Source organism: Anolis sagrei, chromosome 9 (genome assembly GCF_037176765.1).
Source record: "Anolis sagrei isolate rAnoSag1 chromosome 9, rAnoSag1.mat, whole genome shotgun sequence".
Classification (NCBI taxonomy): Eukaryota; Metazoa; Chordata; class Lepidosauria; order Squamata; family Dactyloidae; genus Anolis; species Anolis sagrei.
Window position 1 is genome coordinate 22,243,755 of NC_090029.1, and position 27,094 is coordinate 22,270,848.

A 27,094-nucleotide genomic window follows, 5' to 3' on the forward strand; every position below is an offset into this window, starting at 1 on the left:
CAGTTTGCCACATTGGAAGTAAACTGATGGCAAATGAGGAAGGTGAGAATAAAACTGGGATATTTTAAATGCATCTGAAAAACATGGGATTGCAAAGTATTCTTCAACACTGGTCCTGTTGTGTTGGGACACTTGGAGAGTATGCTGCTGAAATGTCTCACATCATTCCATGAAGTCATTCTGCTCTAACCCTTCATCTAGAAGTGACATGTATTTGCTGTTTTTTAAGTATACAGTCTCGAACTAAGCACAGCAGTGCCTGTTCCTGTAGCAAAACAGTAATGGCTCTGGCAAAGTTGACACCGCTCTAAGTCTGTTTTTATGCCTGTGCACCTGCGAAAGGCAGATGGCTTCCTGAGGGTCTTGCTTCCAAGTGTTTATCCCCAATGAGACTCAGGGGGGTGATTTGGATTAAGCATAGTCTCTTGCATGTACCAGTAAAAGGATACTTTGATAGGGAAAAACAATAAGTTCATGTCATACACACTCCTGAAATGCAATTCTTATGTTTTTCGATGTTGGCGGTGGCCGTTAGCAAGAGATTAAAAGCCCTAAGTTCACATATTCACATATGCCTCCTTTAACCAGAATAGCAGACAGATGGGATGTGTCTTTTGTGTCTGACAGTGACTCGAGCTTGCTCAGTCTTGCATCCTTGAGTGCTGAAATTAACATTTTACGAGATAGCAAACGATAGGTAGGCAGACAGAAGACTAATTCTAAAACATGTAGAGACAGGGGAAGATTCTGGCCAGGGGGCTTTCAGAGAGGTTTGGCATTTTTAGGGGGTATGGTTGTTTTATTCAGGAACAGTTCTACTCACAGAGGTGGTCCATAGAGTAAAGCTATAGGTAAAGGTTTTCCCCTCACATTGCCCAGTCGTGTCCGACTCTGGGGTGTGGTGCTTGCCTCCATTTCTAAGCCAAAGAGCCAGCGTTTTCCATAGACACCTCCTAGGTCATGTGGCCGGCATGACTGCATGCAGCGCTGTTACCTTCCCCCCAGAGCGGTACCTATTGATCTAGTCACATTTGCATTTTTTCAAACTGCTATGTTAGGAGAAGCTGGAGCTGACTGCGGAAGCTCACGCCACCCCCCAGATTTGAACCTGCGACCTTTCGGTCAACAAGCTCAGCAGTTCAGCACTTTAACCCACTTCGCCAATGGGGCCTCCATGGTCCAAAAAGTACTGGGGGAAAAAACATGTATGAATAAGAGTTAAGTTGCTGCAATCCCCACTTGGCATACTCTTTGTGTGGTTTCTGGAGAGCCTGTATCCATGTTTCTAGGTCACTATAGAGCAGTGTTTCTCAACCTTCCTAATGCTGCGACTCCTTAATACAGTTGCTCAGGTCATGGTGACCACCAATCATAATATTATTTTCCTTGCTACTTCATAACTGTAATTTTGTTACTGTTGTGAATTGTAATTTAAATATCTGATATGCAGGGTGTATTTTTATTCACTGGACCAAATTAGGCACAAATACCTAATACACCCAAATTTGAATATTCGTGGAGTTGGGGAGGGATTGATTTTGTCGTTTGAGAGTTGTAGTTGCTGGGATTTATAGTTTTTATTTATAGTTGCTGGAGTTTATAGTTAATTTATAGTCAAAGAGCATTTGAACACCAACGATGGAATTGAACAATTCTTGGCACATAGAACTCCTATTAACCACAGAAAATACTGGAAGGGTTTGGTGGGTATTGACCTTGAGTTTTGGAGTTGTAGTTCACCTAAAGAGCACTGTGGACTCAAACAATGACGGATCTGGGCCAAACTTGACACAAGTACTCAATATGCCCAAATATGAACACTGGTGGAGTTTGGGAAAAATACACATTGACATTTGGGAGTTGTAGTTGCTGGGATTTATAGTTCACCTACAACCAAAGAGCATACTGAACCAGTAATAGAATTGGACCAAACTTACCACACAGAACCCCCATGCCTTGAAGGGACTTGCTGGTGGGAGCCTCCCTCCAGCCTCACATGCTCTCCCTTGCCCCACACATGCACAAGATGCTGCCATGCATCTCCCCTCCCCGCTTGGAGTCTCAGAAACATCCCTCCCTTGGCTGAGAGGCCATCTGAGAGGCCATCCAGTCACAGCAGAGGAGGGCTTTTTATGGGGTGTGTGTGTATGGGGGGGGGGGGGGGTTCTCCATCTGTTTCCAAAAAGGGAGAGAAGGACAGGAAGCTGTTTCTGCCAAAGGGGTTCCTAAGACCTTCAGAAATATATCTTCTCTGATTGTCTTTGGCGACCCCTCTGAAACTCATTCGTGATTCCCCCAGAGGTCCCAACCTCCAAGTTGAAAAACACTGCTATAGAGAAACACGCAACTATTCCTTATTGTCTCAGCTGGCACCAGTTCTTAGTTTTTCTTTTGGATCCTATTTGTTACAGATTGGGAACTTGGAAGACTACTACCACTTTCATCACAGCAAAACCATTAAAAGGTCAACATTCAGTAGCAGAGGGCCACACAACTTCCTCAGAATGGACCCAAAGGTAAGTCCGTTATTTACCTTAAAGAAGCTGAGACTGACCGCAGCAGTTTGCTTTTACCTGCATCTACAGGCAAGGGAACTCACAACCTCTGAGGATGCTTGCCATAGATGCAGGCAAAACATCAGGAGAGAATGCCTCTAGAACATGGCCATATAGCCCGCAAAAAACCTTTCCTCTTCCTTTCTTTGGTTGAATGCACATTACTTTTCTATTTTGAATTCGATTTACAGAAACAGAAGTAAGCTGAGGACACTGAAAGGGAGGAGAGAGGAACTGGGACATTTTAAAAGCAGCTGAAAATGGGATGACGGAGGATTATTTGGGATCATCTCAGGACAGTTGGAGGGCACAATATTGCTTTCTTTGGTTGACGCATTCCAGTTGATTCTCTGATTGAAGTAGTGTTTTAATTTTCTCCAGGCTTTTTTTTTTTACTTTTCCACATCAAGAAACACTTTCAAACCCTCCTTACAAAATCTTTGGTGCAAACTATTGTGAGGGGCACTGTAGGCTGGAAAACACCCTGACCTGGATGATAAATGCAGTGATACAATGCTTGCAAATATTTAATCACCTGGAAAGAAGTGACGAGTGCCATAGGGTTCTGTCCTGGGCCCAGTTCAATATCTTTCTTCATGACTTAGATGAAGGGTTAGGATGCATGGTTGTCAAGTTTTCAGACAACACCAAATTGGGAGGGATAGGTAATACCTCAGAAGACAGGAGCCATCTTAACAGATTAAAGAGGTGGGCCAAAACTAACAAAATGAAGTTCAACAGTGGCAAATGCAAGATACTCCACTTAGGCAGAAAAAAAATGAAATGCAGATACAGAATGGGGGACGATACCTGGCTCAACAGCAGGACGTGTGAAAAAGGGGACAGAAAGGGAAACATGAGCCAACAATGTGATGAGGCAACTAAAAAAGCCAATGGGATTTTGGCCTGCATAAATGTGAATACGGCCTAGATCCAGGGAAGTTTTACTACCCCTCTATACTGCCTTGGTCAGACCACATCTGGAATGGACAACACAATCGAAAAGAGATGTTGACAACCTGGAATGTGTCCAAAGGAGGGTGACTAAAATGATCAAGGGTTTGGAGAACAAGCCCTATGAGGAGTGGCTTCAAGAGCTGGCCATGTTTAGCTTTCAGAAGAGAAGGCTAAGAGGAGACATGATAGCCAATGTATAAATATGTGAGAGGAAGTCATAGGAAGGAAGGAGCAACCTTGTTTTCTGATGTCCTGGAGACTAGGATGTGGAACAGTGGCTTCAAACTACAGGAAAGGAGATTCCACCTGAACATGAGGAAGAACTTCCTAACTGTGTAAGGAGAGCTGTTCAGCAGTGGAACTCTCTCTCAACCCCAGAGTGTGGTGGAGGTTCCTTCTTTGGAGGCTTTTAAAGAGAGGCTGGATGGCAATCTGTCAGGGGTGCTTTGAATGTGATTTTTCTGTTCCTTGGGAAAATGGGGTTGGACTGGATGGCTCAAGAGGTCTCTTCCAACTCTATCATTCCATGATATTTGGCTTTTTCACTCATAATTCCAGAGCCTAATGCTTTTTTGATTGAATATTTTGGGGTATAAGAGATGAAATGTTGAAAACCTCTCCTCGAAACTTTGGCTGAAGCTATGATAGAACACCTAAACAAAACAAAAATATGCCCCTTTTTACTTTCCTTTCACACCATAATAAATATAACATTAAGGATCCGGTGCCAATTTCTGTCAATTTCCAGAAAAGAGTTGGCTAACAATTCCTCCTCGGTGCTGAGTTTCAGAGCCTTAGGGAAGCTGGATAAACGCTTGGCACAGTCAGAAGGGACACAAATCCATATCTGCAGGAGAAAGGCAGGTGCTTTCGTCTGCTTTGACTCCAGCCAAATAAATGTTCATTCATTCTGTTGGCATTTACCTAGCTGGGCTGATTTAAGCTCTGGCAAATAAAATAAGATAAAATAAAATAGCACTTGGTGCTAACTTGGACTCGTAATTCATAAGCACATTTCTACCTCGCTTTAGCTGATCGCTTTGCTGTTTAACAGGTGTATCTAATATCTAGGCATGAATATGCAGCAGGGATGAGAAAAGAAGGCTTTCCGAAATCAAACGTGTGTGTTACTCATAGCCTACAACATTTCCCAAATGAAAACCAGGACACATGTGCGGCCAAGCAATACCAGAGAATGGGCAAGATAGCAAAAGTAATTTATGAGGAAGAACACACAAACCAGGAGAGACTGCAACAAGCATGATAACATAATAATAAATAAGCATTTTATTTCTAAAATATTCGGTTCCCATACTGCTCTTCTCAGTGTGGGAATAAGTGATACCCAGAGCCAGATCTACAGTGCCATAGAATCCAGATTATCAAAGCAGATAATCTACACTGTCTGCTTTGAACAAGATTATATGAGTCTACATTGCCATAGAATCCTATTCAAACCAGATAATCTGGATTTTATATGGCAGTGTAGATGAGTCCTAAAACAGGTGGGCTACCAGTTTCCTAGGGTAAAGTAGTTATTAGCTGAGAAGCTCATAGTCATATTTGTAGCTGAAAATACGACCATGAGAAGAGCAGGATAAGGTCAGACAAAAATCTAGAGCAGGAGTTCCTAGTTTGTGGTCTGTGGACCATCAGTGGTCCACAAAAACTAAAATATGGTCCATGGCCTCTCTGTTACTACACCATTGCAACAAGAGCAACTGGTCTCGCAAAACCCTCTTATAGTGCCAAAGTTTATTAAATATCGTTTTCTGTGGGTGAGCAGATGGTGACTACTGGATGGCATATGTTCTGTATCAGAAACTAGAGCGGATGTGGTCTATCCAGTGTAATTTTCTGAATCAGCACCCCAAATAACCAAGCTGAATCTAAAGTTGACCAAAAATTGATTTGCAACCCTTTTGGTACTAATGTTGGAGAATGGTCCCTGGTCAAAGTGGTCCCTGGTAAAAAAAAAACCCTTCGGAAACCACTGATCTCGAGCTATATCCCTACTCTCCAGTATTTCGCCCATGAAAACTTGGCTATCTCTGGCCAACTAGCATGTGGTGAGATGATATCAGACATTGAGGGAAAACATACATACTAGGAGATGCTGCAGCAGTTTGCTTTTGGCTGAGGCTCCTGGGAATGGCACAGTTCCACCCAATATGGAATGATAAAAGTAATAATAATAATAATAATAATAATAATAATAATAATAACCATCTTCTTTATTTATATCCCGCCACCATCTCCCCAAAGGAACTCGGGCCAGCTTACAAGGCACTCCAGGGTGCACATATAACAGTACAAAACTATAAAACAAGTCACATAAAATTATAACAACAACCTCCGTCAACACATGTAGCATAAAATCAAAATAATACAATTTTAAAACAACAGTAGATAAAACTAACTGTCGTCAATTCACAAGGTGTCAAGTGTCCATTCAGCCTACTCAAGCTCAAAGGCTTGTCTGAACGTTCATGTTTTCATGTTTGAACCAAAGGATTGAAGGGTGAAGACTAATCTAATCTCTTTTGGGAGTGTATTCCATAGTTGTGGGGTCACCACAGAGAAGGCCCCCTCTCGTTCCCACCAACCATGCTTGAGACGGTGGTGGGATGGAGAAAAGAGCCCGCGTTGGTTTGTAGAAAGAGATAGGCTGAGAGCAAAAGAAGAAAGTGGGAGTGGAGAAGAAGAGAGAAACTGGGACCTTTCAAAAGCAGCTGAAAAAGCGGGGCAGAAGATGAATTGAGGAAACGAAAGGCTGGCTGTAATCTGTTTGCAAGTGTGGTCAGGCAAACCATGAATTCCCAAAGGATGCTTCTCATTAATGTCATGAATCCGGATATTACATTTTAATGGCTAGAAAATGATGCAATAAGTTTATTTAAGGCTTGGTGTTTTTTGTTTTCTTTCCTCAAGGGAGTTGAATCACTCTGCTGGTTGATACATGCCTTGGCCTGTACATTGCAATATTTAGGTCATGTCAAAAGTTGCCCCGTAATCTGAGTTGTGCATCTGTAGCCTACAATTACCAAGGCCAGTCTTTATTCTCTTGTGTATGGTTGCAGGCTCTTTCCTGAACCAAACATATGTATTAGAAAGGCCAAAGCCTTCTTTAGTTGTGGTTTACCCAGGGCACCTCCTCCATCATTGCTCTAAAGATGTTCTTGCTTGAGTAGAGAACCTTCACATCAAGGTTCTCAACTCAAGCAAGAACATGGGAAAATCTGGGTTCTGGATCGTATGGGGACTCTCCATATGAACAGGAAGCTCTGCTCTTCCAATATGCTACTTTCCATGTGAAGAAAGTCAACATACAGCATATTATTTGAGAACATGGAAATGCTGGACCACTCTAACAACTATCATGTCAGGCTACACAGAGAAGCCATTGAAATCCACAAGCATGTGGACAATTTCAAGAGAAAGGAGGAAACCATGAAAATGAACAAAATCTGGCTACCAGAATTTTTTAAAACTCCCAAATCAGGACAGTAAACAAAGCAACATTCAAAAAAGCAGGGGAATTCTAGACATAAATCAATCAAGGCCAGCGAACACTTCCAAACACAGGATTCCCCAGGCAGAAATCAGCAAGGCTTTTGAAGCACCAAGTGCTAATCAAAGTGGCCAATTACAACATTCACACTGACCTCAAGCAGACAGAGTTATTTCTCCCACCATGAACTGTCCACAAATATGTAAACCTCACTTGCCTAGTTTTCCAACAGACCCCTCAACCTCTGAGGATGCCTTCAATAGATGTGGCTAAGCGTCAGGAGAGAATGCTTCTGGAACATGGCCATACAACCCGGAAAACTAACAGCAATCCAGTGATTTCGGCCATGAAAGCCTTCAACAACACAAAGTCAAGATGGGCAGCGGGGCTAGTTGTTTCTTTCTCTATGCTTTGATTCAAGCCACATAAGGTCACATTTTGATAGGACAAGATTTAGAAAATAAGCCTGTCAAATTTGAAAGGATGTCAAATTGAGAAGTGGGCAAGCTTGTGTTCTGGTCTCTAGAGCAGGTATGGGCAAATGTGGGCCCTCCAAGTATTTTGGACTTCAACTTCCACAATTCCTAACAGCCGGTAGGCTGTTAGGAATTGTGAGAGTTGAAGTCCAAAACACCTGGAGGGCCCAAGTTTGTCCATACCTGCTGTAGAGACTGCAACATGGAGCAATGGATGCAAATTGCAGGAAAAGAGATTCCACCTGAACATTAGGAGGAACCGTGACTTTTGGATGAGCGCATTATACATCTGATGCATCCTGTTTCTCCACAGTCATGACAGACACATCCATTGAAAAGGTCATGTCTGGTCTATCCCATCCGGGGATTGCCACTGATTATTACTGAAATGTTTGACTAAATCCCTGGATAGGAAACCTCCCATGCTGCGATTCTGCTAAAGGCTAGTTGAATTCCCCCCGGGATTCTTCCTACCTTGATGCTTAATCCCAGATTTTATGGTTGTTTTCCTTGAAGAAACTATCCTCGCAGAAGCCGGAAATAGAAAACAGAAACAAAATTAATTTCCCCCCTGCACTTGTGCGGTGCGGTTTTGCATCTATTCAGTGGAATTACCGTAATCCGGTTCTGTTTTAATTATGAATAAACATTTTTCCCCTTAGCTTCATACTTTCGGTCTGCTGCATGCTTATAATCAGGTTTATCATTAAATGTTTTGGAAAGAAGTCTTTACAGCTGCAGAACATCTGCTCTGTCAAAGCTACTCGACAGCGTTCGGGAATATTTTACCTTGACCTTCAGTTTTTAAACTCACATTTGTTTATGTGTTTGTATGAAATAGATTGTTGGCCTTAAATGGACTAACAGTTACATTGCTCTTTCAAAGTTTGCCTAGATCAGCGTTTCATAACCTGGGGGTCGGGACCCCTGGGGGGGAACAAGGGGGGTTTCAGAGGGGTCGCCAAAGACCACCAGAAAACACATATTTCCGATGGTCTTAGGAACCCCTTTGGCAGAGAAGGCGAAGATCCCACCGCCTGTCCTTGTCTTCCTTTTAGAATCATATAAACATAGAATCATAGAGTTGGAAAAGACCTTATGAGCCATCCAGTCCAACCCCATTTTGCCAAGAAGCAGGAAAATTGCATTCAAAGCACCCCCGACAGATGGCTATCCAACCTCTGTTTAAAAGCCTCCAAAGAAGGAGCCTCCACCACACTCCGGGGCAGAGAGTTCCACTGCTGAACATCTCTCACAGTCAGGAAGTTCTTCCTAATGTTCAGATGGACTCTCCTTTCTTGTAGTTTGAAGCCATTGTTCCACGTCCTAGTCTCCCGGGAAGCAGAAAACAAGCTTGCTCCCTCCTCCCTATGACTTCCCCTCACATGGCTATCATGTCTCCCCTCAGCCTTCTCTTCTTCAGGCTAAACATGCCCAGCTCCTTAAGCCGCTCCTCATAGGTCTTGTTCTCCAGACCCTTGATCATTTTAGTCTCCCTCCTCTGGACACATTTCAGCTTGTCAATATCTCTCTTCAATTGTGGTGCCCAGAATTGAACATAATATTCCAGGTGTGGTCTAACCAAGGCAAGATAGAGGGGTAGCATGACTTTCCTAGATCTAGACACTAGACTCCTATTGATTCAGACCAAAATCCCATTGGCTTTTTTTTGGCCACCGCATCACATTGTTGACTCATGTTTAACTTCTTGTCTACGAGGACTCCGGATCTTTCCAGAAACGGTTGGCGAATCATTCCAGCAAAAGCTCTCCTTCTGCTGTGATTATAAACAAACTTTAAATCCCAGCAACTACAACTGCTAAATATCAAGGTCTATTTTACCCAAACTCCACCAGTATTCACGTATGGGCATACTGAGTGCCAAGTTTGGTCCAGACCCATCATTGTTTTGAGTCCACAGTGCTCTCTGGATGTAGATGAAGTCCAACGCCCAAACTCGTCAATGCCCACCAAACCCTTCCAGTATTTTTTGTTGGTCATGGAAGTTCTGTGTGCCAAGTTTGGTGCAATTCTATCATTGGTGGCATTCAGAATGTTCCTTGATTGTAGGTCAACTATAGATCCCAGCAACTACAACTCCCAAATGACAAAATCAATTATCCCCCCCCCCCAACCCCACCGGTATTCAAATTTGGGTGTATCAGATATTTCTGCCAAATTTAGTCCAGTGAATGAAAATACATCCTGCATTTTGGAGATTTGCATTATGATTCATAACAGTAGCAAAATTGGAGTTATGAAGTAGCAGCAAAAATAATTTTATGGCTGGGGGTCATCACAACATGAGGAACTGTCTTAAGGGGCTGTGGTATTAGGAAGGCTGAGAAACATTGGCCTAGACTGCAAAAGAAAAAGCCATCCAAAAAAAGAAAAGAAAAAGGCTGGCTATCACAAAGGGAGAAGATATTCATATTTCACCAGATAAGCAGCTGATGTTTTCCAGCTTTGTAGTTAGGCTTTTGGGGCTATAATACTGTACTCGCTTACCTGGGAATAATTCCCATTTACCTCTGCAGCACTGATTGAGTAGAAATGATGAGATTACACGGCTGATAAAACAGAAAGGTTTTTGCTCCTTAAAATAAGAACAGTGGCCAGGAAGAAAGGAGACTCTAATGCGGTTGCACCTTGCCTTTGTAATTCCTTTCCTCAGGAGACCTATCAAGCCTCTTTATTCTAACGGATTAGAAGAAAACCTTTTAAATGTGGCCAAGGCTGCAGAAAATATACCACTAATAGATGAATCTTCTGTTTTTTACAGATACAATAGACTCCTTTTGCTCTTTTCATATTTGTATGTTTTTCATTTATCATATTTTTCATATTTATTTTATTTTTCATATTTGTATGTTTTTGTTTTTATTTTATTTATCATATTTATTTATAACAATTGGCCCTCCACATTTGTGATGTTGACTTTTTGCGGATTTGATTATTTGCATATTTTATTTCAAATGTTCTCTCTAAGCATCTTGAGGTCCTCTAGCATAACTCTGTGGTCAACTTCCACACCAGAACTTGACTATAGAATATATGATCCTCCTATATAATCCTATGGCAGTGGTTCTCAACCTGTGGTCCCCAGGTGTTTTGACCTACAACTCCCAAAAATCCCAGCCAGTTTACCTGCTGTTAGGATTTCTGGGAGTTGAAGGCCAAAACATCTGGGGACACACAGGTTGAGAACCAAAGTCCTATGGTTTAACATTCGACATAAGTTGACTATAAAGCCAAGCTGCAGGATGTGAATGAATGAATAGGCAATCCCTTGTTGTCTGAGTATGACGGCCTTCCAAATGTAGTGTCTTGGTGGTGGAGATGTGGCTGACTGTGGAGCCCTAATCTTCAACCACATGTTCTACCACAGTTGGAAGGCAGTCCTGGTCAGGGTTGGCTTGACGCGCCTTTCTCTTGGCACGTTTCTCCCTTTTGCCCTCCATTCGTGCCTCTTCTAATTCTTCAGCACTGCTAGTCACAGCTGACCTCCAGCTAGAGTGCTCAAGGGTGAAGGCTTCCCAATTCTTGGTGTCCATACGACAGTTTTTAAGGTTAGTTTTAAGCCCATCTTTAAATCTCTTTTCCTGGCCACCAACATTCCACTTTCTATTCTTGAGTTGGGAGTAGAGTAACTGCTTTAGGAGATAGTGATCGGACATTCAGACAACGTGGCATTCAGTCCAGCAGAGTTGATGGCGTAGGAGCATCGCTACAGTGTTGGTAGTCTTTGTTTCTTCCAGCATGGTGGCATTTGTCCACCTGTCTTCCCAAGAGATTTGCAGGATTTTTTCAAGGCAACGCTGATGGAATCATTCCAGGAGTTGAGTGTGATGTCTGTAGACAATCCATGTTTTGCAGGTGTATAGCAGGGTTGGGAGGACAATAGCTTTATAGACAAGCACCTTGTTCACCCTATGGATGTCTCGATCCTCAAACACTCTTTGCTTTATTTGGAAAAATGTTGCACTCACAGAGCTCAGGCAGTGTTGTATTTCAGTGTCACAACCCCAGTAAATGCAAGAACGGACTGTTTTAATTGCAACACTAAGTCTCTATTTTAGCAAGCCTCCGGTAATCCCAATGGCAGGATTTAAATGTATATGCAAATGAATCTTTCTATCTATTTAAAAAGAAAGCAAAACAGTTCACCATTGTTTTACTTTATATTTATAGGTGAGATGGCTGCAGCAGCAAGAGGTGAAACGAAGAGTCAAAAGACGCGTCCGACGCAACCCCAATTTTGCTTCCTTCAATGACCCACTTTGGCCTGAAATGTGGTACATGGTAACTATACACTTGTGTGTGTGTGTGTGAATGAGTACATGCATGCGCAGTGCACACAAATTGTCAAACTAGCTGGGAAAATTTTGTAGCTTCTTAACTCATCGGGTGCTTTATCTGGAATACAGGTTGGATTAGGTTCAGAGAAGACCTTCCAATAATGAACTTATTATGGTATTATGGGGTTCTTTTGGCAAGATTTGTTCAGAGTGCATTTGCCTTTGTTTTCTGCTGAGATAGTCTTGGCTTTTTAGCCATCCTGTTTTCTGTGTTATTTCTGTGTGGTGTGACACTTCTAGTTGTGGGGAACAAACATCTAGCTATTGCCCTCTTTTTGCTCAGCATTGTGAAGACAATGACAGCGAATGCAGGTCAGAAATGAACATCATGGCAGCCTGGCAGCGGGGATATACTGGGAAAGATGTTGTCGTAACCATTCTCGATGATGGGATTGAGAAAAATCACCCGGATCTTGTCCAGAACTATGTAAGTAAAGCCCCAACTTAGACATTGTTTAAATATACATGAGTTAAGAAAGTTGGTGTTCCTTTAAACCACCTTCAATCGCAGAGCAAGTCCAATCTAATACATAAACAAAGGTCTAGTTCCTAAACCTTTTGTAAACAGTGTAAGTCTCCTGCCTGTTCAGAAGGCACATGTGCTCCAAAGCCTTTGTAAAAAGATTTGTTCTCAGGGCATGTCTTAACTGAGGTATGGCTGTACATCTAAGGCCATAAATCCTACGCAGGAGAGCTAAGTTCCTCTGAACTCATCTAACCTTTGAGAGCAGGTGTCAACAAAGGAATTCTCTGTAACAAGGATGTAGCGAGCTTGGTTGTGCTAAACAAGAACTCCCAATGTACTGTCTCTGACTCTCTTAAACCTGACGCATAAACACAGAACGGAGGTGATGTTGTCCCGTGTGAACCAATGCAGTCTGCTTTGGCTGGTACAGGTTGGGTCGCCCTTAGAGGGAATGCTTCGGAACAGAAGCCTTTCACACTTTTTAGATTTTGGAATACTGGTTTTTGCATATATGCAGATAACGTACTTCGTTATCTTGGATATGGGACCCAAAACTAAACACAAAATTAATTTATGTTTCATATGCTCTTAGGCTGAAGGTAATTTTAGACACTATTTTTAGACTAGATATGGTCTTACTCTTCTATGGACCACATCAGACGTAGAGTTCCCCCTGTTTCTACACACTTAAAAACAGTTTAAAGATGAAGTCCCACAAAGCCTATCAAACGAAGCAGGGGCGTTTCTGGTGGTTCCCCATGAGATTCAGTCTTTAAAATGTGTAGAATCTGAGCTTTTTTGAGTCAGGGAGCAATTGTCTTCAGATCTCTCAATTTGTGCAGAAACGTCTAGAGGCACATGTGGCATGTGTCCTGTTTTGCCCCTGAGAAAGCCTTATAACAAGGGTTAAAGCAACTTTAAAAAAACTTCAGGAAATGATATTAATGTAACAAACAGCAGCAAGGGAACAGATGGTAAATCCCAAAAGCAAAGCAAAAAGTCTTACATCAGACATGAAGCTAGAGTCTTTGGCAAAAAGTATTTGTGAGTCACTTCGCAGAGCTGCAAGCAAGGAAAACGGAGCACAGAAGCACTAAGTACAATGGTTGCTGCCAGCATTGACCACTTGTTTTACTGCTGATGTATAACCCCCAGCTCTCAGCACAGGTGTTCCTAGGGTGATGTCTAATTGCTCAATGTCCTTGCAAGAATTCTAGCTGACCTCCTTTCTTCTTTTGCCCTTTGGTATTCCTGAAAAGTAGGAACTGGCAGTATTTTTTCTTCGCCCTTTTTTCTCCTCAACACTTGGCCCCAAATCCCCAACTCCTACATCTTCAGCCTCCTGTTCTACCTCCTCCTCCTCAGGAGTACACAACAGGATGGAAAATGTCAGATTCCCCCATTTGAGGTCATTGTTGTGACGTTAAAGAGTGGGTGTTCTTGTGGGTGGTCTCAAAATCTGCCCCAAGGCTCCTTTTCTCACCATTAATCATCTTATATGAATCTTTTATGGTAATTCTTAAAAAATAATTTATTCTTTGGGAATTGCGCAATTTTGATATATAACCAGTTTGCTGTGGCTATATTTTCCCCTTTTCGTGGACCTGGAATTTCCCCAGTTTTGAGATAGAGTGTTTCTTTTCCCTTTTTTTCATTAAAAAATTGGAAACACCAGGGTTGTTCATCAAAGTTCTTGAAGCAATTACTCAGTATATCATATTTCAGACTTCTACAATTGCAAAATTTCCCCTTTTTATTTTAAAAAGAGAAAAGAAAGCAGTATGGGTGGAGACTACATTTCCTGTGGATATGCCTGGAAATAGATGGAGTCCATCACGTGTGATGGGGATGAATAAATCGTCCATTTTCTTAAAATTGGAAAGGCATGAAACATCACAATAAGAAGACAATTCCCCCTGCTTCCTGCTCCAAGTGCAATGAATTCCTATGTCTCCCTTAAACTAGTTTCAGACCATGGTATAACACTCATTTCTGGCATATGCTTTTTCTTCTGTCTTTCACATCTGAACACTATTTCTTGTTTATAGTCATATGTTATTAGATGTATAAATACAAACAATATCTCCCACCACTTTCTTTCTCTCTTTCTCTCAGGACCCTCGTGCAAGTTACGATGTCAATGGACATGATGAAGATCCGACTCCACGCTATGATGCCAGCAACGAAAACAAGTGTGTTTGATTTTTCATGCTGACTTAATGCTTTGCACTGTGGAGGATTTGACTATTTCAGTCCTGTTTTTGCAGAATCTGATTAGTGCATCTCCTACCAGGCCATTTTGAGAAAATAGGAAAGTTTGGAAAAAGTTGTTTTCTTTGGACTCTACTGCCTTTGGTAATGTTTGTGGCAGGATTCTGGAAGTAGTAGTCCAAGAGTGCATCTACACCAGGCATGGGTGAACTTCGGCCATCCAGATGCTTTGGACTTCAACTCCCACAATTCCTCAGGCCCCTTCCTTTTCCCCCTCAGCCGCTTAAGTTTTGTTTCAGAGGAGGTTTTCGGCTGCAGGCAGGCGTGCGTGCTTTCTGGGCCACATGTACTCTTTCCAAAACAAGGAGGCAAGTTCTGTTACAAAGGAGGTGTCCAGCTGCAGGCAAGTGCATAAACTTTCTTGGCCTGCACGTCACACACACACTCTTTCCAAGGCCAAGGAGGCTGCTCAAATCCCACTTGCTTTCATGTGAAGCTGATTTTCGTACCGGGAAGGAGCTTCCCGTTACGTGCTCTTGAAGGTAATGAAAGTAACGAAATAACTGAAGAAATGAAGGAAAACGGATCGGCGTACAACTATATCTCAGGCCTGACAAATAAGAGGGATTGTGCAGCAAAATCAGCAGGTATCTGGCTGCATGGAAATACAGACCAGATTTGCAAGAATCTGCCAGCTGCAACAATCCCCTTTTCTGTGGTTTTTTTCTCTTTTAATTATACTAATCCTCTGAGTACTTCATTAATTTAATGGATTAGTTGTCAAAAGATTTTACACACTTCTGCAACTCATGAAAGCATGGGCTCTTGGGCAAGATGTTCCACCTGAGCACAGAGAATAGAAGGGGCAGGGGGAAGTTACAGTGGTGTCAACCTGCTAGATTTTTGCTGTAGTGCCAGTTTAGCTGTTTCTTATACCTTGTTGCAGGGATTAACTCTCCTTCCCCCTACCATCTCAGGTATTAAGAGTGTTTGTGTCAATGGCTGAACCTTTCCATAAAATGTTTTTCCTAGGCACGGTACGCGTTGTGCTGGAGAAGTGGCAGCATCAGCAAACAACTCGAACTGTATTGTGGGAATTGCATACAATGCAAGAATTGGGGGTAAGAAAGGCTTTTGTTTGATAATGCACAGTCTAAAATATATATTTTGTACTAAGAGGGCCACCTTGGGGATAAAGACGTTACAATAACCTATTAGAGACAGTAACAAAAGCCCATTACCACAAATGTTGCCATGCCTGTGGCTTTGGGTATGCATTTATGATCTCCCGCATAGGAGAAGATGTAGGTTTGTCACGTTGAGCCGTGTGGCAGTGTTTCCTTGCTGTCCCATAGGTCCAAATTGTACTGCTCAGCACACCAAGGAGCAAACATTCAAGCTACCTTGGTGCAGATTCATAGGCAATGTGTTCATTTTCTTTGGATCTTTCTGTAATGCAGGGTATTCATGATCTTGAACTTGATGATTTTTTTCTTATGGTCACTACACTGTTATGTGACACCTAGACTGATAACATAGACTATTAATCTGATCTGTTCCTGCAGAATTCTGGGAAATGTAGTTTAGAGAAGCCAAGGACCTCTGTAGCTGAGAATTCCAAAGTCTCCGCCCTGAACTACATTTCCCAGAATTCTGCAGGAGCAACGCTGGAGGGAAAATGTCCAGAGGCTATGCTTTTGCAAAGCAGATCTGAAGTCCAATCTAACTCTCTGAATCTGCTTGTATGGAACCTTTCTTTTTGGAGATATGTTTTGTCTCAGAACCAAGTAAGATAAGAGTCTGGTAGATTTGTGTCCATCAGGTATGGATCTGGCTATAGGATATGTCTATCCTGTAGCAAGAAAAGAATCATGTGAACAAAGAATGGAGAACATGTTTACCATTTCAAGGTTAGCACCATATTTGAACAGGACTCCAGCTGTGGCTTATCTGGTGAGAGCAGCTGGATCTGGGAAGCAGACTGGAATTTTAACTTTATATTCTGTTTTATTTTATTTTATTTGTCCATGCTCCAGACAGTGACAGTTTTAAGAGCTTGGATCTGATGTGGGGAATTTGAAATGGCAGCAGGCTTCCCAGCTGCTGCTGCTGGATAAGCCCACCTCAGTTGGGGGGAAGAACAAAGGCTGATGGGGCCAAGGCAAATGCCACTGATGCTGGAGAGTTACCAGATGAACTGGGCTCCACCACCTAGCAAGGGTCTTGGTGCTCTTGTTGACATTACTCCATTGATACACTCCCAGGTGTATCACTGCCAGAAATCTGCGTAGTCTTTCTGTCCACATGCTATTTTCCCGGGCTGAACAGAGTATCTAAGGTTACGTTGTTGCTGTTGTTGAATACAATAATACAACAACGATATCAACAACAGACAATGGGAGTGTGACCCTGTTGGTTCTCCTGGATCCCTCCGTGGCTTTCAATACCATTGATCATGGTATCCTTTTGAGCCATCTCACTGGGAGGCACTGGGCTGTACCCAGAAGGTGGTGCTGGGGGACTCCTGTTTGAACCCCTGGCTGTTGTCCTGTGGAGTTCCTCGGGGTTCCATTTTGTCTCTCTGCTGTTATATGCATGAAACCGCTTGGAGAGTCATCCGGAGTTTTGGAGTTCGGTGCCACCCATATTCGGATGACACCCAATTCTCTTACTCCTTTCCACCTAAAACTAAGGAAGGTATCCGGTAGGCTGTTAGGAATTGTGGCCATTAAAGTCCAAAACACCCGGAGGGCCGAAATTTGCTCATACCTGATCTAGACAATCTATCTCATCCAGATGCTCTTGAAACGGAGAAGCAACCACCCATTTCTCCAAACTGAATATTAGAGATTAGCTTATGGGTTTTATTTGATTGGTTTATTTATTTTATTGTGATGTTATTTTGTTGTTTATATTTTATGTTGCTGTAATGTATCTCTGGGCTTGGCCTCATGTAAGCCCCTCTGAGTCCCCTTTGGGGAGATGGTGATGGGTTATAAATAAAGATTATTATTATTATTATTATTATTATTATTATTATTATTATTATTTTACTGACACAAAAACACTATGTCACAGCAAACGAGATCTATATGCTGGATTTTGTATCACAAAATCACAAGTTGAACACTTCCCAAGCGTCTAGGACTGTGTGATGTATTTTCGAATGATGCGCACAGATCCAAGTAAGGTGGCCTTTTGCAGTTGACAGATCATGATTTTGTCAATGTTTATTGTTTCCAAATGCCAACTGAGGTCTTTTGGCATGGAACCCAGTGTGCCAATGACGACTGGGACCACCTGTACTGGTTTATGCCAGAGCCTTTGCAGTTCGATTTTGAGGTCTTGATAACGGCTGAGTTTTTCCTGTTGTTTTTCCTCAATGCGACTGTCACCCGGTATGGCAACATCAATAATCCAGACTTTTTTCTTTTCCATGATCATGATGTCTGTCGTGTTGTGTTCCGAAACTTTGTCAGTGTGGATTCGAAAGTCCCACAGTATTTTTGCATGTTCATTTTCCATGACCTTTGTGGGTTTATGATCCCACCAATTCTTTACTGCTGGCAGGTGGAACTTGTGACATAAGTTCCAGTGAATCATCTGGGCCACAGAGTTGTGTCTTTGTTTGTAATCCGTCTGTGCGATTTTATTGCAACAGCTGAGGAGATGATCCATGGTTTCATCCGCTTCCTTGCTATTGTTGTTGTTGTTGTTGTTGATATTATTATTATTATTATTATTATTATTATTATTATTATTATTATTGGGATTATCCAGTATGGTAGAATCCAGGGAAGGTTGCCTTTTCCAGAAGAGGTCTTACAACAGCCTCCTTAGGTGTGCCAAGACCTGCTTTGTTTTAAATAGGCTTTGATGGCTCCTCTTACCTACTCAGCCAACTGTCTTCTGTCCTGTTTAATAAACCAGGAAGGACAAGGGTTTATCTAGTACATGTGTGATGGCTCTCGCCTCTCCAAGGATCCTGTCCACATCCTCAGGTTGCACAAATCAACAGTCAATATATTGGAAACCACTTTGAGTGCCCCCCCCCCCCAGGGTGAGAAAAGCAGTATACAAGTGAAGTAAATAAATAAATAAATAACATAGGAAACAAAGGAGATTCCATCTGAACATTAGAAAGAACTTCCTGACTGTGAGAGCCATTCAGCAGTGGAACTCTCTGCCCCGGAGTGTGGTGGAGGCTCCTTCTTTGGAAGCTTTTAAACAGAGACTGGATGGCCATCTGTCAGGGGTGCTTTGAATGCAATATTCCTGCTTCTTGACTGGGGTTGGACTGGATGGCCCATGAGGTCTCTTCCAACTCTTTGATTCTATGATTCTATGAAAGTGTGACGGATGCATCCATGGGAACTCTAGCATCAATCCAAGCAATTTTATCTGCAAAGTGGCAGGCAAATTCTTCTAAGTGGTCCATCATCAAATGTGTGTGTTTTGATGTGTAGAATCTACTTGATCTTAGATGTTTTCATCCATTAAAGAGAACTAAGTATTTTCTGCCAAGTTCCACTGACCTCAAATTCCTCTCTTTGATGGGAATGGGGTCACAGGAGTGCAGGCTCAGCGCTGGCAGGGAAGTGTCCTTCTAGCTGAGCAGGTATATCTAACTCAACTGTTGCAGCTGAATAATGTTAGCTGGTATAATCCCCTTGTTCCGCTGCAAAGAGCCAAAACATAGCCTGCAAGGGGAGATGGAGCTAGGTTGCTGTGCCTTGGGGATTTTTCAGCACTGAAGTGCTTTTAATGCAACAGATAAACAAAATCATTTTGTCAACTTTTAGTATATGTCCTATGTTTGACTCTTAGGGTGAGTGGAGCCTGAAACCCCCTTGAGATTTAGGCCCCTTCTGCACTGCCATATAATCCTGCTTCTCAAAGAAGATAATCCACATTATCTGCTTTGAACTGGATTATATGAGTCTACACTGCCATATAATCCAGTTCAAAGCAGATAATCTGGATGAGTTTGGGAGAAAAGGCAAGGCGTAAATAAAGTACTGTAGTACGGTACAGTAAAATACAAATCAACAGACATTGTTCATGGTATCCTAAGCCAAGTATTTACAGAAACATAGAGTTCAAAGGACTGGAGGCGCAGTGGGTTAAACCGTTGAGCTGCTGAGCTTGTTGACCGAAAGGTCGCAGGTTCGAATCTGGGGAGCGGCGTGAGCTTCCGCTGTCAGCCCCAGCTTCTGCTAACCTAGCAGTTCAAAAACATGCAAATGTGAGTAGATCAATAGGTACCACTCCAGCAGGAAGGTAACAGCATTCCTTGCTGTCATGCTGACCACATGACCTAGGAGGTGTCTATGGACAACGCCGGCTCTTTGGCTTAGAAATGGAGATGAGCACCACACCCCAGAGTCTTAGTGTCAGGGGAAAACATTTACCTTTACTAGAGTTTGAAGGAGACCCCAGTGGGTTAAAGTGCTAAGCTGCTGAAATTGCTGACCGAAAGGTTGCAGGTTCGAATCCAGGGAGCGACGTGAGCTCCCACTGTTAGCCCCAGCTTCTGCCAACCTAGCAGTTTGAAAACATGCAAATGTGAGGTACTGCTCAATAGGTACTGCTCCAATGGGAAGATAACAGCACTCCATGAAGTCATGTTGGCTACATGACCTTGGAGGTGTCTACGGACAACACTGGTTTAGACATGGAGATGAGCACCAATGCCCAGAGTCAGACATGACTGGACATATTGTCAGGGGAAAATCTTTACCTTTACCTTAGAGTTGGAAGAGACCACAAAGGGCCCCTGCCACGCAGGGATACACCACTGGTGTAATACAAAGTTTCATGTCACCATAGAATTGGAGATGTTTACTGTGGTTTGGGGAGATTATAGCTCAACACCACTTAGTTAGGATAAAAGATAATTGCATGCTTGTGTCCACCAAGGATGATGCCTGCCAAATGTTTCTGGTTCCATAGATGAATAACAAAGAGGCCCCTCTGAGAGTTAGTGGTTGCACATGTCTGCATGTCAGGGGGAACCAAGGCCTCTTGATGCCATCAAAGGCAGTCTCCGGGCTTCTTTTAAAATCTTAATGAACTCAGAGCTCAGTGACTCTGGAAGGCTGTGGGAAGAAGAAACATCCTGTGTCTCTTAGGCTCATCAGAAGTGAGTAAATAGATTCCTAGAAACGGAGGGGGACTGGGCTCAGCTTGGTGGGGAGTCCTATCCGTCTCACATCCGTCACGCTCCACAAGGTGCAATCTATTTTTTAAAGACCTCTCTCTCTTTCATTGCTCTTGCATGTGCTCTTCCCTCCCCTTTTTTTGGCTCAGGGCACGATACGTTTACCGCTCAATAAACAAAAGGAGGATGCGCGCCCATCTTTCTTCCCTTCCACTTGTCTTTAAAGCTGTGCGCCTTCAGAAGCTTTTATTGCTTACACTGTAAGAAGTGTCGTGATTTATTCCTTCTCCTTCCCATCTCTTCTCTTTAACCTCTACTTCTCTCTGACAAGCTATAGATTCCTTCCACAGTTGGGCTTTGATGGTTGGCTCTGCTAACAGCACCCAATGCTACGGGCTTGAGAATTAAGGTGATGTGTTTCCCTCTTTTATGTGTGCCCCTGTTCACTGATTCTCTGGCACTGAAACGCTGTTTGGGAGAAAATGAAGTGTTTGGAGGGGGAAACGGCAGAGGAGATGTTTGAAACTGAGGCATTTGGACTTAAAATACTTGGGATTGCTGCCAGATTTGGGCCTCATGATTTCGGGGGTAATGAAGATGCCGAGAAGGAGAGCAAACCTTTGCTGCCTTCTGGTTGCAGTACTTACTGCATGTTCAGGGCAGATTTCCCTAACTAGGATCCTTCTACTCCCAAAAGTTTTCTGCATGATTGAGAACCGTAGAAAACCAGAGTTTGGTGTCATTAAAACAACATCCACAGATAGAAAGAGTTTCTCTATCCATCTAGTCATCCCTCTACAGATATCCTGCATTTCAGATTCAAGCTGGCATACAAAAGCCAGAAAATTACAATCAAAGCACATATAAGGTTGCTTTGAGATTTCCGGGCTGTCTGGCCAGGTTCCAGAACTATTCTCTCCTGATGTTTCACCCACATCTATGGCAATCATTCTCAGAGATTGCAAGGTCTGTTGGAAATTAGGCAAGTGGGGGTTATATATCTATTGAATGTCTGTGTCTGCTTGAGGCAAGTGTGAATGTTGTAATTGGCCATCTTGATTAGCATTGAAGAGCTTTACCGCTTCAAAACCTGGGTACTTCCTGCCTGGAGGAATCCTTTCTTTGGATATGTTAGCTGGTCCTGATTGTTTCCTGTCTGGAATTCCCCCGTTTTGAGTGTTGCTCTTTATTTACTGATTTTAGAGTTTCTTTTAATACTGCTAGCCAGATTTTGTTCATTTTCATGGTTCCCTCCTTTCTGTTGAAATTGTCCACATGTTTGTGAATTTCAGTGGCTTCTCTGTATAGCCTGACGTGGTGGTTGTTAGAGTGGTCCAGCATTTCTGTGTTCTCAAATAACATTCTGTGTTCAGGTTGGTTCATCAGGTGCTCTGCTATGGACAACTTCTCTGGTTGAAGTAGTCTGCAATACTAATCTACAGAGACACTCGCTGGAACACCCCAGCAAGCGAGAGTCCAAAAGTGGCAGGCTCAAACCCAGAACCTCAATCAATGGCTGATACCAAATGAGAGATTCCCCCCTGGGCACACAGAAAACTGGGTGACTTGAAAGGCGCTGAACAGACTGCGCTCTGGCACCACAAGATGCAGAGCCAATCTTAAGAAATGGTGCCACAAAGTGGAATCCACGACATGCGAGTGTGGAGAAGAGCAAACCACTGACCACCTGCTGCAATGCAACCTGAGCCCTGCTACATGCACAATGGAGGACCTCCTTGTGGCAACACCAGAGGCACTCCAAGTGGCCAGCTACTGGTCAAAGGACATTTAATGAACTACCAAGCTTGCAAACTTTGTGTTTTGTCTGTTTGTTTCTTTTGTTAAAAATTTAATACAAATGTCTGGTTGCTCCTGACATGATAAATTAATCAAGGTGGTCAGTTGCAACTAACGGACATAAGTTCTTTCTCCCACCCTGGACATTCCACAGATATATAAACCTCATTTGCCTAGTTTCCAACTGAGTTGCTGTGAGTTTTCCAGGCTGTATGACCATGTTCCAGAAGCATTCTCTCCTGACGTTTTGCCCACATCTATGGCTGGCATCCTCACAACCTCTGAGGATGTCTGCCATAGATGTGGGCAAAACTTCAGGAGAGAATGCTTCTGAAACATGGCCGTACAGCCTGGAAAACTCACAGCCACCCAGTGATTCCAGCCATGAAAGCCTTCAACAACACAAAGCACATATAGTTGAAAACTTTAATGTTTAGGTTAAAATAGTATTAATCTGCCAACATAATACCAAGTGCAAGTAAAACTTTGGTCACAACCCAACATGAGCAATAGAGCAGTTGTTGAATGGAGCCGATTGAGTGTAATGTTGATTAGTTTGGTGCTGTGGATTGTGCCCTATTTCATCCTTTTCCAGCAGAGCTGGGCTAGTGGACTGATTGGTGCAGATCAAAGCCAATCTAGGAAATGTAGACAGAGTATTTTGGTACCAAATGGTCCATCCCTCTGCAAAATATTCCCGGCGCCTTTTGCTTATTATTGTGCAAGAAGTGCCATTTCGTCCACTGGTTTATTTCTTAAGATGTTGTCTAATTCATGCCATAATTATCCCCTCGGCATCCATATGAAATATCCTTTTTTTCATAGGGATGGTTCTGTTGCACAGAGGGGCCAAACCAGAATGTGGCTATAGTAATTCTATGACTTCATAACCTCCGGACTGTATGACTATGCTTTTCGTCTGAGGCTGCTCCTGGAAATGGTTTGGAAACAGCAACTGGCTCAGAGTGTGTGGTTTTCCTCCCAGTCTTGATTCAGATTTCTTCAACTGTCACAGTTTTCTCTTAAAACAGACATCACTCAACTCAATTTCAATGTTCGCTCCATTTTCAGGATTAACCTGTGACCAATTTTTACTTTAAATTCCACAATGGGTCATAGTTTATTGATTAATATGTTTTTTTCTTTTCGCTTTACATAGTGAGTTTTCCGGGCTGTATGGCCGTGTTTCAGAAGCATTCTCTCCTGACGTTTTACCCACATCTATGGCTGACATCTTCACAATCTCTGAGGATGCCTGCCATAAATGTGGGCAAAACCTCAGGAGAGAATGCTTCTGGAACATGGCCATACAGCCTGGAAAACTCACAGCAACCCAGTGATTCCAGCCATGAAAGCCTTTGACAACATTGTACATATACTATTCTTGCTGCTGTTATCATGTAGTGTAATGGGCCATAGTTTAAAAGGATTGGGTGATTTTAACAATTAAAATTAATGGCATGTGGTTCCCTGGAAAGAAACAACCATATTTAACCCACAGGTTACAAGCTGATCTTCTAAAGGTCCTTTCCATGGTGGTCTTCATGTGGATCTCAGATCCCACTGTAACCACCTTCATGAATGGACAGCATGATAGGGAAGAATGGTATTAATGCCTTTTGGCAAAGTGTGCTGGGCATGTTATATAGGAAGAAGTGGGCAGTGCTTTGGTATTGATTCAGTTCTGTGTACGTACTACCACCACATGCATGTTTTATTTTTCATTCTGTACTTCTGATGAAAGACAAATACTGTACTATGAAAAAATTATTTCTGTTTTCCTGATTTCTCAGAATGACAGTACTGTATGTTGAAGATGGAATTTTTATTTATTTATTTATTTACTTTACTTTACTTGTATACCGCTCTTCTCAGCCAATTAGGCGACTCAGAGCGGTTAACAATAAGAAGCGGCAAAAATTCAATGCAACACATACAGCCATTCAAAAACAATTGACACATTAACACACTAGGCAATTACCATCAGTGACCATCTATAGCATCAATAACAATTCAATAGCGTCTCATAACTAAAATCATAATCCAAGTTCGTCATCCGTTGTTCCGATTCCTATAATTCATTGTGATTCACTGCACTGCCTATTCAAATGCCTGTTCGAATAACCAGGTTTTAAGTTTCTTCCTAAATGCCATCAATGAGGGGGCTGATCTGATGTCTATGGGTAGGGCGTTCCACAGCCAAGGGACCACTACCGAGAAGGCCCTGTCCCTCGTCCCCGCCAACTGTGCCTGAGTTGCAGGCAGGATCGAGAGCAGGGCCTCCTCAGAAGATCTTAGGGTCCTGGTGGGTTCATAGGCGGAGATGCGTTCAGATAGGTATCTTGGGCCAGGACCGTTTAGGGCTTTATAGGCCAATGCCAGCACTTTGAATTGTGCCCGGTAGCAAATTGGCAGCCAGTGGAGCTGGCGCAACAGAGGAGTTGTATGCTCCCTGAACGCCGCTCCTGTTAGTATCAGGATAGAATTTTTGGGACACATTTATAGTGTTTCTTTTTTTATTCTTCCCTGGCCGTGTCCCTGATTTCAGTCCAGATTTTATCATGTCAGAATGCAAATCATGTTCTATTTTTCAACCAAGCAGGATATGGAATTACTACCAACTCAGGGTGTGAGTAATTAAGAGCACACATCTATGCATGCCAGATCTGGTGTGAGTCAGGCCGATACTCTCAGCTTCCCTGCCTTATAGAACTTCCCATTCCCTGTGGTTTCAAACTAAGGACCAGGGTGTGGGGACTTGTGATATCATTGTGTCCTCATAGGGGTGGTTCCTTATTGATGTCATAGATGTGCCGCAGTTGGGTTGGCAGGCAGGCTGAAACAAACCCCAGTTCAGCTGATTTGTGGAAACGGAGATGAAAACCATCTGGCAAAATATGTCATAATTTGGGTACAATCTGCCAGACTGTATATTTATTTATTTATTTGCAGTATTTATATTTCTCCCTTCTCACCCCGCAAGGGACTCAGGGCGGATTACAATGCACATATACATGACAAACATTCAATGCCGTAGACATACAACATATATAGACATACACAGAGACAATTTAATATTCCAGCTTTCTGGCTTCATGAGGGTATGCCCGATTCCAGCCACAGGGGGAGCTGTCAGTTCACCGTCCACTTGTGATACCGAGTCCTTGATGAAGTATTTCCTCATTCTTACGCACACTGCTGGAAGGTTTTATGGTGTTGTAAATTACTTAAATGAGCCTCCCCGCATAAAGCAGTATCTAAATTTCCTACTTGACAGATGCAACTGTCTTTTGGGCTGCATATGGTCAACAGAAAGCTAGACTATTAATGGTCAGGAGCTCACACCGAGCTCCTCCGGGCTGGCTTTGAACTCATGACTTCTTGGTCAGTAGTGATTTAATGCAGCTGGCTACTAACTAGCTGCGCCACAGCCCAGTCCAGAATCCAGACCGGGGGACGATGACTGGCTTGATAGCAGTACGTGTGGAAAAGATCTTTGAGTCCTCATGGACAGGAAGATGAATGTGAGCCAACAATGTCATGCGACAGCTTAATAAATCAATGGGAATTTGGCCTGCATAAATAGGAGCCTTGTGTCTAGAACCATGGATGTAATGCTACCCCACTTTTCTATTCTGCCTTGGTCAGACCACATCCGGAATCACACTGTGTCCAATTCTGGGCACCACAATTGATGGGAGATGTTGACTCTAAGCTGGAAGGTGTCTAGAGGAAAGTGACTCAAATGATCAAGGGCTGGGAGAACAAGCCCTACGAGGAGCGGCTGAAAGAGCTGGTCATGTTTAGCCTGCAGAAGAGTAGGCTGAGAAGAGACATGATGAGGGACATGGATAAATCTGTGAGGGGAAGTCATAAGGAGGAGGGAGTAGGCAACCTTTCTGCTGCCGTGGAGACTAGGACGCAGAACAATGGCTTCAAACTATAGGAAAGGAAATTCCACCTGAACACAAGGAAGATTTTCCTAACTGTGAGAGCTGTTCAGCAGTGGAACTCTCTGCCCTGGAGTGTGGTGGAGGCTTCTCTTTGGAGGCTTTTAAACAGAGGCTGGATGTCCATCTGTCGGGGTGCTTTGAATGCAATTTTCCTGCTTCTTGGCAGAATAGGGTTGGACTGGATGACCTACGAGATCTCTTCCAACTCTGGGATTCTATAAGAGATTAAGGTTTTGAATTATGTTTAAATGGCAGCCTTCTGGGCTATAACTTGCCATTTGTGTAGGAAAGTAAGCATTGTACTGGGTAGACCACCATGTATTAGAAAGGGTAAAAATGGCCCCAAAGAAATTGTCCATCCTGGACCAAAAAGGTCCACTTGTGATTAATAAGTCCTATATAGCAAAATATAATTGACTTGTATAAACATATTTAGGCTCTTCTGAATCTGTGCCTTTGTAGGTCACCAAGATGCCACCCATTTTACTTTGCCCTGCAGGCTTGTAATGAGGAGTGGAGCGCTTTATGGTAATGTTATTCGGGACCATGGTGATAAAAATTCTGTTTCCTATTATTTCTGAAAGAGCATTACTCCAGCAACACTAAACCCTTTCAGCCTCGGCCCTGCATTAAAGAAAAGCCCTTGATTG

The 27,094-nt window shown here is 42.8% G+C and overlaps 1 protein-coding gene across 3 annotated transcripts in view; it reads left to right on the forward strand.

Moving 5' to 3' along the window:
- PCSK6 (proprotein convertase subtilisin/kexin type 6) overlaps positions 1-27,094 on the forward strand; it is a 125,333-nt gene that overhangs the window by 29,481 nt on the left and 68,758 nt on the right. For all 3 annotated transcript variants that reach the window (XM_060755490.2, XM_060755488.2, XM_060755489.2), the window contains exons 2-6: positions 2,412-2,516; positions 11,691-11,801; positions 12,141-12,284; positions 14,439-14,515; positions 15,567-15,655. In XM_060755490.2, the coding sequence (XP_060611473.2) occupies positions 2,505-2,516; positions 11,691-11,801; positions 12,141-12,284; positions 14,439-14,515; positions 15,567-15,655 (433 nt within the window). In that variant the 5' untranslated portion in view covers positions 2,412-2,504. The remainder of the gene's footprint in view (positions 1-2,411; positions 2,517-11,690; positions 11,802-12,140; positions 12,285-14,438; positions 14,516-15,566; positions 15,656-27,094) is intronic.